This window comes from Strigops habroptila, chromosome 2 (genome assembly GCF_004027225.2).
Source record: "Strigops habroptila isolate Jane chromosome 2, bStrHab1.2.pri, whole genome shotgun sequence".
In the NCBI taxonomy this organism is placed as follows: Eukaryota; Metazoa; Chordata; class Aves; order Psittaciformes; family Psittacidae; genus Strigops; species Strigops habroptila.
This window is the reverse complement of record NC_044278.2, coordinates 1,819,724-1,833,141: the sequence shown is the minus strand read 5'-3', so window position 1 is coordinate 1,833,141 and position 13,418 is coordinate 1,819,724. Positions and strand designations below refer to the sequence as shown.

Here is a 13,418-nt window from a genome sequence, read left to right as displayed (position 1 = left end):
CTGCATAAGCTTCTGATGCAGACCTGTAAGTGTGACAGTCTAAGGGTGGCCTAACTGTTCCCAATTCTGCACATAGTTTGAAGTTTTTTGTTTTTGTTAGAGCTCTGAAGAATAGGTTTACATTCTTGAAAGCTTGTCTGTACTTTTCTAAATAAACATATAATTTTAGATAGTACTTCTCTCTACAAAAGTTAGTTCTCATAGATATATTAATTGAACAGTAGTTCTCCCCTAGGTACTATTCTTACATACCTACACTCCAATAGCATAAAATGTTTTGTCATTATTGAATAATCAAATGATGAAATAGAATTAAATCAAATATGCTTTAGGACATATTATAGTGTATTTCTACTGTAACTCTAATTAAAATGTAGAATAAATAAAAATACCGAAAAACCCCCAGACTACTAATTTAGTTCCTCATCTTAGGTTGTGGTTTGATGTGTTCACAGTTGTTTGGTTTTTTTCTGATGCCTCTTCCTGAATTCCTCTAGATCACTAGAAAGGAATCAATGGGAATTGATCCAATTTGTAGAACACAATCCTAATATTGATAGTAGTTTATATTCATTTGCTTCACCTTAATCTTTTATTAATGTTCATTTGCAAAATGCTGTTCATGCTGTTTCCTCCCAATTTTTTACCCCCAAGCCGATGACGACAGTAAAATTTAGAGAAACATAACAAGAAATAATGAAGTTATATGTTTTGGAATTAAATATGGTAACTATTTTTGTAGTCAGATATTTGTCAGTAGGTGGCTTTAATTTCACATAAACAATGACCAGTGTAGAAACAGAGATACGTGAGATTCCTATAATAGTAAGTTGTGTCTGATTAGGTCTTTTCAGTGTTTTTTTTTATGTCCTTCTGGAGGATGGTCCAGGGCATCAACACTGAATCATTTAGGGACTTTTAAGGATGCATCGTCAATAAAGCATGTCATACAGACATCTCTCCTTGGTACAAAAGAAGCAGTAACTGATGGCATCACTTTCGGTGACTGGTGGGGGAAAAAAAAACCCAAAACATTAGTGACTTTTCTATGAATAGCAGAGCCATGGTTAAAAGCATGTTTAATATAATTTTGGAGGTTACAATTGCACAAAGAACTTAAATGTAAGTAGTTACGAAAATAAATGTGTCTGGTTTGAGGTGTTGTAGGAGCTGAGAAAATGAGTCAAACTAGTAAATATTTAGTATTCTGATTTTCTGTTCCCTTTACAGAAATAAAGATGTAAATTAAAGCAGGAACGGTGTTTAGTAGCACCTGCTACAGTCCAATAAAATGGAAGGACAGATTTCAGTGGAAATTTAATTGGAAAAGGTTCCCTACCTTCACATAAATCTTTGGTGATATCTGACTGTCATTGGACCACCTAAACTTATTCTGAACTTGTATGATTAAGCCAAATCTTATTGCTGCTTTGAAGGTGTCATCTGTACTTGGGCTGCACTGACTAAACTTGAAACCATTCCATCAAAAAGCTAGACCACTCCGTGCTTAGCACTCTTCCAACAAGTCAAAATAGATGTTTGTTGGTTGTTTTTTTTTTAATGCCTTAAGACACTTGCCCAACTTAATGGGCAAGTGGTGGCACTGGAGACAGTTGTGTAAAGAGGGAATGAGGTATTTTTCTTCATGATGAGGGGGTTCTCCCTGCCAAATGAGGCCTCTCTCAAGTGCTCTTGTGAAAGAAAAGTATGGTAGCAATTGATAAGGGTTGGCTTGCTCCTTTTTTCTTTTTGGTAGTTAAGCCTTCACAGAAATTCTACCAAGATGTTCAACCTTTTTGAGGGACATGCTGTCTGTCATTTCTATGAAACCTGTTATAGAGTGATTATGGCATTTCTCTGAGGGATGGCACCAAGTTCAGCCTCTGCTCTAACTCAGGCCAAGCTGTAAATTTCTTATGTACTGAGTGAATTGTCCCAGGTTTTATAACTCATTCTCTTCACCTTTTATTTGGCAGGGCAACTGGTTCAAAAAGAGTAAAAGTGTAAAAGATGTAAAATTGTTCCTTACATTTAGGAAAGCCAAGAGGAAAATTGCCTGATCCTACAGCGTGGTAGTCATAAGCAATACATCACATCTTAACATTCAGGCCCTTTACTATTCATGCAACAGAGTGCCTTCACAGCAGTCTCATGGTGAAATGTGCCATGTAAGTCAGTAGTACTTATTTCTGTTAAGTTTTAACAGGGACTCCCAAGCAAAGGCAAAGCTGGATCTTGTGACAGAGCTGAAATTAAAGTCAGCCCAGTGCAGGGGGCCACAGCCTGGAGTGTAGGACTTGGGTGCAGACTTATTGTTCAGTGAAAGGGGTAGAATTCACCCACAGAGAGAACTGAACATCAGTGATCATCACTAATGAAAGTAGTTTCCAGCCAGATACCGTAATTTAACATAAGTTGAATATCATGTTCGATATCAAGTGGAAAAGCAACATTTCTCAAACAATGAGAGTGAATGTCTGTGTGGTTTTGGATTGTAAACAACAAGAGCATTGCCACCAACAGATATAATGTGAATATCAGTAGTTAGACTAATCTCCTCATTTCCACCAGTGGACAGACTGAAGCCAAGATTTTCATGCCTAAATGGCTGCAAGTAGAGGTAGCCTAGTTTTTAAAGCTTCTGCTTTCCTGTCCTGTTGGCTGTATTGAATGCACAGCATTTCTGAAATGGAGACTGCTCCTATTTAAACTTCTAAGTGAGGCTTAGGAGTTTAAAACAATTTAAACCAATGATAAAGGGCATTGGTTGTTTGGTGAGGTCTTACAAGGAGGGTGGCCCATTGCTGGGAATGCTCTGTCTGAGGATGTATATTGTGTAAAAAAGACCAATTTATTATGTAGTTGTATTTTGTACATGATGCTAGATATTACACTGATGAGTAGAACCCTTCGGTAGCTTTCAGTGCATCTTACTGCTTCTTCATCATTTTGAGTAGTGTGTGGTTAAATCTCCTAGAAGGCAATCAATCATTCAAAATGATGATCAGCAGGTCTGTTGCTGGAAAACCCAATATGAGCTTTCTGTAGTCGATTACAAATCTTTGCCCTAAAAAAAGTAGGCACAGCCTCTGCCACTTGATTTAATAAAAAGTCCCCTCCTTCTGTCGTTTACTGCTGTAATTTAAAACTCTGACCCAATCAACCTTTGAATGCAAATAACTGAGCAATCTGGAGAAACAGAATGTTGATCCAGTAGCTCTGCAGCCATTTTCAGAGCAGATTTTAAAGATATACGTGACATTGGCCATCAGTGAGGCAGCAAAGACGAATGGACCAATAAATGAACGTATTTAACTCTTTTCATCTGCTAAGATGAAGCACCACCTTGATTCCTGGTTGTTTTTTGTTATTTGGCCTTTGATTTTCTTAATTTGCACACCAGTATATTTTAATTGACTTTTTAAAAGACATTTTTTCCCAATAAGTCTCCTTAAGTGGATTGTTCTTGAGGATTTTGGTTTTCTTTTTGTTTCTCTGCTGTTATTCATTAAAAAGATTTTTAATTGTAAGGATGCTCTATCTGAAAGATTGATTAAAAAATGAATAGAGAATATGAATGTGATGTTTGGCATCACATTTTAAAAATCAGATTGATTGAGGTAACAACATGAAGTGTCCAGAAAAAAATACACTTATGTTTTTTACTAGTTTAATTTCATATGTTGTTGCTTTAGGTGTTCTGTGAAACTTCAGAATGATTTTTAGCAGGATGTGCATTTTATTGAAAAGGAGAAGTTACTTTCAGTCATTATAGAAGTCCAGAATATGTCTGTGTGTGAGAAAGCAAAATGTATCTTTCCTATTCAGGATCTTTACAATAATTAATAAATTATCAGACACCTGTCAACAGGAGAAAGAAATTAGCAGCCTATTGTTATGTTAGTGATATCTTCGCAATGAGGTTTGGTTCTTGCAGCTTTTTCTGAACAGAATATGAATGTTTCTTTTTAGTTGTTATCTGCCAGTGCACTATCAAAAGTAAATTAAAAATAGAGTTAAAGTTTAAAAAATCAGTTTTACATTAAGTCGTATAGACAAGAGTAAAAAGACTGACAACAAATTCCTTTAGGTTGTGCTGTTTTGTTTTCAGAACCACTGGGATTTTCGTTTTATTTTTTGCTTTGAATGATTTAGTTATTTTGAATTATCTTCGTGGTGCTTTGCGGTGGTTTGATCAGCAATTTATCTTGGGGTCTTAAAACGTGTTCATTTATGTATTTAGCTGACCAGCTGCCTTCCCTTGTTTTATTTTTTGTTCATGTGATATAAATCTTTTTTCTTGCGAGCATCTTTCAGCTCAGAAAATGCACCTTACTCCTTATGCTGCTAAACTGTTGCCTTTTCATAGAGGGGCCTCTCCTCTGCCCATCTTCCAGAAGAAGTAGAGCAGCCCCCCCTCCCCGTGCTTGCCAAGGCACAGTTGTCCCCCCCGCCTCCTCCCCACAAAGAGGTGAAGTCCCTTGAGTCTGTAATTGCCAGGAGATGAAGCGATGATGGGGAGTGATCACAGTCAATAGCTTTGATTAACAATAAGGTGGGAAATTAGCAATGCTAGCAGTCAGCTCCCTTGCCTTCCCGTCCCCATATGCTCACCACAGCCTGTGCTGGCTGGTTGGCAGGGTGGCCACTGCGTCGGGCAGGCTGCAGAGTGAGGCTTGGACTGGGCAGAGAGGGGCAGCAGGCAGCGTTTTGGTGACCCTGGGCAATGCTCGCAGCCACCTTTAGCTGGGCACCACCACCACGCAGGCGGGGGAAGGACGAAGGTGCACTGGCACTGTGGTTCTTGCTGTCATGTGTGGATTTAATTGTGTCTGGACGTGTTGTGATCAAAATGGCAACTACTGTTACTCCTGTGACCCCATCAGCAGCTCTGGTGTTGTTTCCGACAGACTCCGACGACCTAGAGAGGGGGAACGACAACGGGACACCACTCCCCACCTCTGATAATGGCGACAATTCACTGGGCTACACAGGTAGAGTGCATCTTTCCAAAATATTCCTTGACTACCTCCTTCTGATGCTTTCCACCTACATCTGCCATTACCACCTGTACACTGGTGGGGTTTTAATCACCTTTGCTACCTGCCTATCTTTCACCATCACCCTAGAAGTCCAACATTGTTCGTACTGTTGGGAAACATTGTGCCTTTTAACATAATTGTTAAATTTTATTGTCTTTATGTGTGTGTTGGTACATTTCAATGATTTAAATGTTTAAAGTGATTATTCTATTGTTGAAACAATGCACCCATTATTTTCCTTCGAATCGTGGGAATATTAGTGCATGAGGCAATATATCATCTCAAAGAAATTTTTCCAAAGGCCAAAGGCAGCGGGTTTTCCACATGTTCATTTTGTGGTGATTTTTTTGGTCTGTCTGTTTGGTTGGGTTTTGTTGTTGTTGTTTGATTTTGCTTTGTTTCTGCTATAAACAAAAGTAAAATACATTGCAGCAGGGAAAACAAATCCAAATGACACTAAAATGTGATTGGAGAAGAATCTGTTTCATTGACTTCTGCTTTGCATAAACTAGAGAAACTTGTCTCTAGGCCAAACAGGAAAAGCCACAGATAAGCAGCACCATACGGTGTGTTGCAGCAGTGATCTCTGAGGAACCCAATTCTGTAACTCCTCTGCACACTGAAATGATACTCAGCTCCAGGAGTCATGCTACTGACCACGGCCCAGGCTCAGCTGCAGAGTCCCTGATTGTAGGGTTTTCATGAACTACTGCTGGCGCAGTACAGGGCAGACTCTAAATCTAAATAACCTTTAGGTTGTAAGAGTAATTCTTCTGGCGGTAGCAACTTTTGGAAAGGGAGGGAGAGAGAACAAGTTGGGCATTTAACTGGAAGATGTTCTTTAAATACTTTCTGGTGGGTTACTAGTGCTACCACTGCTCACACTCTGTAAAATTGCATATAGTCAGGTAATTAACAGAAGTGTGTGAATCAGATATTCATAACTAAGACACTCTTACAGGATACAAGAAGATAGGTGTAAAAGAGGGAGTAATTTCTTGTCCATTCATAAATCTTCAGGTCTGTTATACACCACTCACAATGATTATAGCTTTCATCGCCTACCCCTCACAATTATCCCTGCATGTGGTTTAAAATCTTGATACATAATTTTATTCCAGTTTAAGATACTATTTTCTACAAAGGCAAAAAACAAAGAAATACAGATTTCCCCTCAGTCAAGATGATAAATGCTTTCTTAGAAAAACATAGCATGAACTCTGCTGCATGTGGATTATTTAGATTTTTCTACTTTCTGAATATTTACTCCAAGTTTGGCACATCTATGCTCCTGCTGCACATGAGATCATTATATTGACAAAATGAAAATTAGTATAGCCTAAAGAATGCTTTTTTAACTTACTATGAGTTAGATTTTTGTTTTCAGAAAACAGGGCTGGGAATGGTGATCCTGCATCTTGTGTTTAAACAGCCGCTTGGGACCATGAGTCAAATTCTGTTATTAAAGTTGCTTAGTTTTACCTAGAGAGGAGCAATCGGTTCCCTCCAGCCCCCTCGCCCCTCCCTGGCCTGGGACTGGTGCCTCACAGGTAGATTCCCACTCCCCACATCTCCATATCTGCCCATGGAGGTGGGAAAAGGGGTCCCGCATGAACTCCCCACAAGCCTCTTTAGCCACAAGAGTAGCAGGGAGATACCAGTGAGAGATACTATTACCTTTTCCCACTGGCATGTTTCAGAGAGGGGCTGGAGGCTTGGCACGGGACCCCCCATGGCAAATGGGATAGGTAGGTGATGGCAGGCAGAGGGTGCAAGGGATAAAGGCAGTGCTGCTTCGCAAAGGAGACTTTGTCCCCATCTTGTCGGACAGTATTTAAGGCATATAAGGCAGTGTTTAAGACTACCTCTCCACTGAGCCTGGGACATGGGACAACTTCCTGAGCAGAGCACAGACCCTTCTGCATCTGTCCACCCACGAGGATCCTTCACCAGTATCAAGGTGCGCACATCACATCTGGGCACCGTGTCCAAGGACAGGCCTCTGTGTGGTATTGCAGACATTTAACCTGCCTCTCAGAGGCTAATGGGGTCATCTGGGAGGACTCAGAAAATCAGACCCTGGTCTAGTAGTTCCCCAGTGGCTGCGGATCTTAACTCTAGGCTGCGTTTCAATAGGCGTTTTCCAAGCGAGCGCAAAAGTCAGGATCAAGTTAGAAGCAAACACAAGCTGAACAAAAATGAAAACTGAGAAGATGGCTGGTTTTGTTTAACTGAAGTTTCTGTGCCTCTATTTGATTGCTCACTAAATGCAGGAAAGACCAAGCTTTTCATGTTGAAAGATATAATGATCCAGTATTTTCTCTCCATTATGTAACAGCAATCAGTAGTACTATGTGTGTATGGTTTATATGGAAAAGCCCTGAGGTATTTATTAAAATTAGTCCAACAGATTTCTATAGTAATCGGCAAGGATTTTTAAAAATGACATTAACTGTAATGCAATCTTACAGGTAAAGTTCCATTTTTTTCTAATTTACGGGTCTGTTCATGTGAACCTAATATGGAATTCTTGGAGTTTACAGAAGAGTTCTTAGATGATTTTTTGCTCTCTTACCTATAGAATTCCATTCTCCGATAGGAAACCATTCCAGAAGCTTGTTTGTACTGACAAAACTCTGTCTCATTCCTAAAAGCACTCAGATAAAGTCCAGGACTGAGGGGCAAAAAAAGCAGCAGCTAATTTTTTTAATCCCATATTTATCTTCAGGTGGTGTCTGAATGGACAAAACGCAAACAAGCTGACAACTGCTGTTATACAGTAGGATCATAAAATTTTAGTCATACTAAGAGTAGTGATACACTGTAGGGCGCATCTTCCTCCTAGTTCCATACAAGTTTAGCTGCAAGGTAAATAATCAAAGCATTCACTAGTATGGGAAGTTTCAGGATTAAAGATTATAATTTTTCCTACAATTTTTTCTTTACACATGTGTTTTTCAAGATTAATATATGCAGCTGTTTCATACTGTTCTGAAGTGGAGGTACATGACTCTTAGAGAATGTTTCAGTGTCTTTTCCTAAAGTCCTCTTTAAATCGAGAGATTTTGGGCTACCCCAGTTGTCTCCACTGTGGATGTGCTACTTGAGAAGTAACCTTGTACCAAGCCGCAAACACATCAGCTAGTTTCAGGGGAAGGAGAGAGGAGTTGCTAACCCAAGCTATTTCAGATAAAGATTGAAGCAGGTTAATTTCAAGACTGTTATGATGGGAAAATGATGAATCTGTATTTGACTTCTCATAATTCTTAGTATGTGACAGGACAAAACCAGAATTTTTTATCTCCCTAATCAATAGCATATTGAGGTGTACTTTTTGGAGATCATCAGGTTTTATGATAAAAATACGCATTATTATTATTATTATTATAGTTATTAAACATAACATTTCTACTTGATTATTGTATTATTAGATATTAACTATAATATTATTAATAACTCTAATTATTAATTGTTAACTGTAGACCCAAATGGAAAGACTGCATATACATCTACATCAAATATTTTCCAAAAATTCTCATTTTGGTAATGTGAATAAATAGTGGCTGAATAAATAACTAATCAAGAAAGGAACTGCAATCACTGAAGATTGTTCCATGTGCATGGCACTGATGTTAGACTGAAGGAGCTTATAAGAAGGTTTTCTCTTGCATATCTGATAAAAGGGAAATGCTAAGAATCAAAAACATGTAAAAGCTGATGTCACCACGTAGGTAGAATATTAAAGATGTGCTAGGCATATCTGGATTGATTCAGCAAAGGATTTAGGGTTAAAAAAAAAAACCCAAAACTTTTAACTGTAACTCTATCAGTTTAAAGAAATAAGCCAGGAAGATTATCTTGTCTACATCTCACAAAAGACCAATTCTACTCTGTCAAGGCAGACTGGAAAATAATTGCATAGTTAAGATGTGTAATAGTAAAAAATCTAAATTACTATTTTACCTATGAACAGGCCAGATCACAGTGGCATTCAATAGGATAAAAGCATATAAATTTGATACTTTGGTTTGTATTTAATTTGCCCTAAGGATAACATTGAAAGTAGTTTTCTGAAGTGCTCTATAACTGTGCTTGTTTCTCTTTCTCCAGACTTTAGGGGAACTTTAGATGACTGGCAGTGATGTAGATACCTAAAAACGATTGCAAGCAATCCCACCTCTATCAGTTTGGATCTAGCTTCTGAAAGGAGAACTAGGTGATAAGGGTGTGCACCAGAGAATATAATGAAATCTTTTCTGATCACCAAAGGCAGGCAGGGGAATGGAAGATGCAAGCAGGCATTCAGATCTTTGTCAAGTTTAGGCTGTGGAGATGTCAAAGACTGTTGTTTGGACAGTTATTTTAGAGCGGAAAGAAACCCTTAACTTACCACCCATCATTATTTTTTCACTAATGTACACGGACATTAGTACAGGGACATAACGACAGGGACAAACAGACAAGGATGGGAAGCAAGCGAAAAGATCTAGGAAAGTTCCCACTGTATATGAGAGGAGAAATGCAGAAAATCATCCAAAAAAGATACTGGAGGAACTCAGGAGATGGAGAATTTGGGAAAAAAGCAAACAACAAAACCCAAGAAACCTCATAGAAGGAAAGGTCTTAAAGTCAGGATTTCTAAGAGAAGAGCCTGTGTTTAGTGGTCAAATGGAGCAGATGATGAATCATGTCCCTTGGTGCCCAGGAGGCTTTGAGAGCCACAACCCTGCAGCAGGGAGTGAGGAAACCTGAGGAAGCGCATATGCTAAAAGCTGTCTTGACTAAGACTACTAAATATACTTTTCTATTTAATATTTACCCACTAGAGCAGATTTTCAAGAAAAGAGTAAAGTAATTACTGTCTCCATATCAGATTTCTCATGTGGTTTGCCAGCCTGATTAGTAAAGACACCATTCACACTTTTAGTTCACGAGCTTCTTTTTTCCTTCCCAGGATAGTATAAGGGTAGTAAGCGTCAAGTATGAGCCTCAGTTATTTTCTACATAATCAATGGCTGCAGAGTAATCTCTGAGATTGCATTGTGCTGTGCTGTTGAAGTGTGTGCATGCATTATATCCCAGGAAGTAGCACATTTCCCGTTAAATCAACTGTGACATAAATATTGGGGATCATTTAACAGATCACAGAGTATCGCTTGTCTTATAGAGGCCAGAATGATGGCTTGTTAAATTAACACTGTATAGTCAAACGTTTGCAGACAAGGATCACCACTCCTCATTAAGTAGATTCATGGCTTTCTAAAGGAATCTTTCAAAATAAACTTTTTATTCATAGTTTTCTCAAAACTCTTGCAGTATGCAAAGAAGTCCCATGGTTCCCACGTGTGACAGAAAGTTAGCCTTCGATTTTTTTCCGCGTTTTTAATAATGAAAACATGGGGTGGTGTTCTTTTGTATGACAACAGATCCCATCCCTTTTTCTTACATTACCTTTCTTTTTTACTACTATGTTGTTATGTGATCAGGAGAACTGTTCGTAGTGGATCACCCTTTGTCCCATGTCAAATAAGACAGATTGCCCTTGGTGAGCACTTCAGGAAATGAAGGGGAAATCTCTCTTGATTTTATGGCAATTTCTAAGACATTTCTTTTTTTATTCCAGTAATTTTACATAGGTTATCCTATGTATTATAAAGTGCCTGTTTTGAAAAGCGGAAGTTCTAAAAACACATTCAAGAAGTCTTCTAAGACTTCTTTGACATGAAAGGAGGAAATCTAGAGTAATACTTACTTATCCTGTGAGAAATGGAGTATTTTTCAGCCATTTCTTCTCTAACACATTAGTAGAAGTAATAAATATACAAAGAGGTTTTGTGGCTGAGAGGAGAAAAAGCTATGATATGCAACACGATGACACATACGAATGTTTTAAAGAAATGGTTGCTATTTGATTTGAAATTCCTTCTAAATTATCATCTTTAAGGATTAGAAAGAATGGTATTGGGGGAAAAATCACATGAAACAAAAGCGCAGTTTGTCTAATGGAATGCAAAAAGATGTAGGTTGTAGATCTGGGGTATTTTGGGCTGGGAGGAGGCTGTAATTTCAGATGTGAAGCAGGTAGGTAGCGATGTCTGAACAAAATAAAGATCTTGTTTCCATTCAAGTATTCCAAGTAAGCTGTTGGCATGGCTTATATTGCACAGAGTTCAACATGGCAACAACTTGAATGGAAAAACAGATGCTTGTTCGCACTGCAGAACCAATAGACATCTGACAGAGCTAAATGAATCACTAGATTAGATAGCAGCAACATTAATTTAATTGCAGGTACAGAGTCCTTATTGTTAGTGGTTACACACAGTAGATTTCTTGACTTTCGCATCTCAGGATATGTACAAACCTAGCTTTTAAGACGTTTTGCATAGTCTTTCTGTTTTTAAAACTTGCCAACTGAGCAAGTGTGCTCTTGAGTCACTGGGAGAATGAGTACAGAGCTCTGCGATACCATTTTACAAAGTTACTTCTTAGAGCACATCTGTATTCTAAATCCAGGAACAGATGGATACTGTTATGCTTATTTAAAAAAGAAGAAAGAAAAAGAAAGAAAGAAAGAAAGGAAGAAAAAAAGAAAGAAAGGAAGAAAGAAAGGAAGGAAGGAAGAAAGAAAGGAAGGAAGAAAGGAAGAAAGAAAGAAAGAAAGAAGAAAGAAAGAAAGAATGAATCCCCTGCTCTTTATCAGCAATCTCTCTGTTTGCCATGTCAATCTAAGCTGGCAGGAAGGTCCTTTCGGTTTTGTGCTGCTTTTTGCAAGCATTCTTCTGACACAAATACCGAGGATTCTGTTTAATTTGTATCAAAATATAGATGTAAATATAACACCAATAGATAGAATTGCCTGTCAATGATAACGATGTTCAGGCAATGATAATTAAAACATAGAGTAGCAGTATTGGAGCACAGGTACACCCACTTACATAAATCTTGCACTGCTAGTTTTTATGAAGAAGATTACAGAAAATCTCTTCCTTCCATTATTGCGTTATAATTCAAGGCAGAGCTTTGATTAAAACAGGAAGCAATAGCAACGTCCCATTATCCTCAACAAGTTATTTTGTTTCTGGTAGCCCTCAGACCAACTTAAAATGACACCACCTCCTTATCCCCTATCCCCCTTCACACCCCACCAAAAAAAGGGAGAGGAGGGGCAAAACATTTTATGAGGCATTTGTCCAATGGTGACATTAGTAGCAGTATATGCCCCGATACAGCTGAGATACTGGGGATTGCTCTAAACAACCATATCTCAGGAAAATGAATTTGAGCTGGAGAAGGTGGAGGAAAGGGCTATTAATATAATCAGGAAATGGAAAGTCTATTTTGACAGAGGCCTTAATGAAAGGGGGATGTGATTGACATTTGTTGCCAGCTTTATGTTCTTAGAGAACACACAAGGAAAAAAAATCAGCTACAGAGCATGTTGAGTATACAACTTGAAGAAAGCCGGTTATTGGTAAATAGCCTATATTCAAACAGAGCTTAGAATGTGTGCTCTTATAATGGGTGATTCTAAGCTTTTACTCTTACATTACTACTTGACTAAAGAAAGAGCAGGCATAAAACAGGCCCTAGTTAATATAGGATAGTAATTTAGGATATTTTACAGAAGCACCCTCTAGAGCAGTTTTCAGACAGGAGTTTGAAATGTCCTTTCTGAAGATTTAAATTTGTGATAGGCCATGATAGGCTACTAGATTTGATTCCCCAGGATGAGCACTTTAATCTTGAGTTCGTGTGTTCCTGATTAATTATTAGACAAGTAAAATCAAAACAAAAGGCGTTCGCAGCGTATTATACTTTCTCTTTTCCATTTGAACTGTCACAGACTGGAACCCCTGGAGTTGATGAGAGGCTTTTTTGCTGAGGGCCTCCAAGCAAGAGTAAAGACAGAGCAAATTACCCTCAGACACTGCTGTCAGTTCAGTGAATTACGTATGCAAAGCAATTTGTGAAGATGTTAAGAAGTGCAAATTTTTGCCAGTAGGTCAAAAGAGTATGAATTATCACAGGATGAGAAAGGTAAGAGGAGATCACTCCCCGTCCTCATCAAGGCCTGTTATACAAGTTAGTTTTTTTTCAGCCAGGCAATTTGTTTTATTTAAAGAAGTAGGAAGTTAGTAGCATACATGGTTTCATTACATGCATAGGAGTGAAATTTAGTGTATAATAAACATTCATTTATTGTGTCTCAAATTATAGAATCATAGAATCGTAAGGGTTGGAAAGGACCTTAAGATCATCTAGTTCCAACCCCCTTGCCATGGGCAGGGACACCTTGCCCTAAACCACGTGGTCCAAGGCTCTGTCCAACCTGGCCTTGAACACCACCAGGGATGGAGCATCCACAACCTCCCT

General features: G+C 38.4%; 1 protein-coding gene across 6 annotated transcripts in view; it reads left to right on the top strand.

Moving 5' to 3' along the window:
* Positions 1-13,418, top strand: part of ROBO1 (roundabout guidance receptor 1) — a 709,821-nt gene that overhangs the window by 330,495 nt on the left and 365,908 nt on the right. For all 6 annotated transcript variants that reach the window (XM_030471685.2, XM_030471686.2, XM_030471690.2 and 3 more), the window contains one exon: positions 4,911-4,994. In XM_030471685.2, the coding sequence (XP_030327545.1) occupies positions 4,911-4,994 (84 nt within the window). The remainder of the gene's footprint in view (positions 1-4,910; positions 4,995-13,418) is intronic.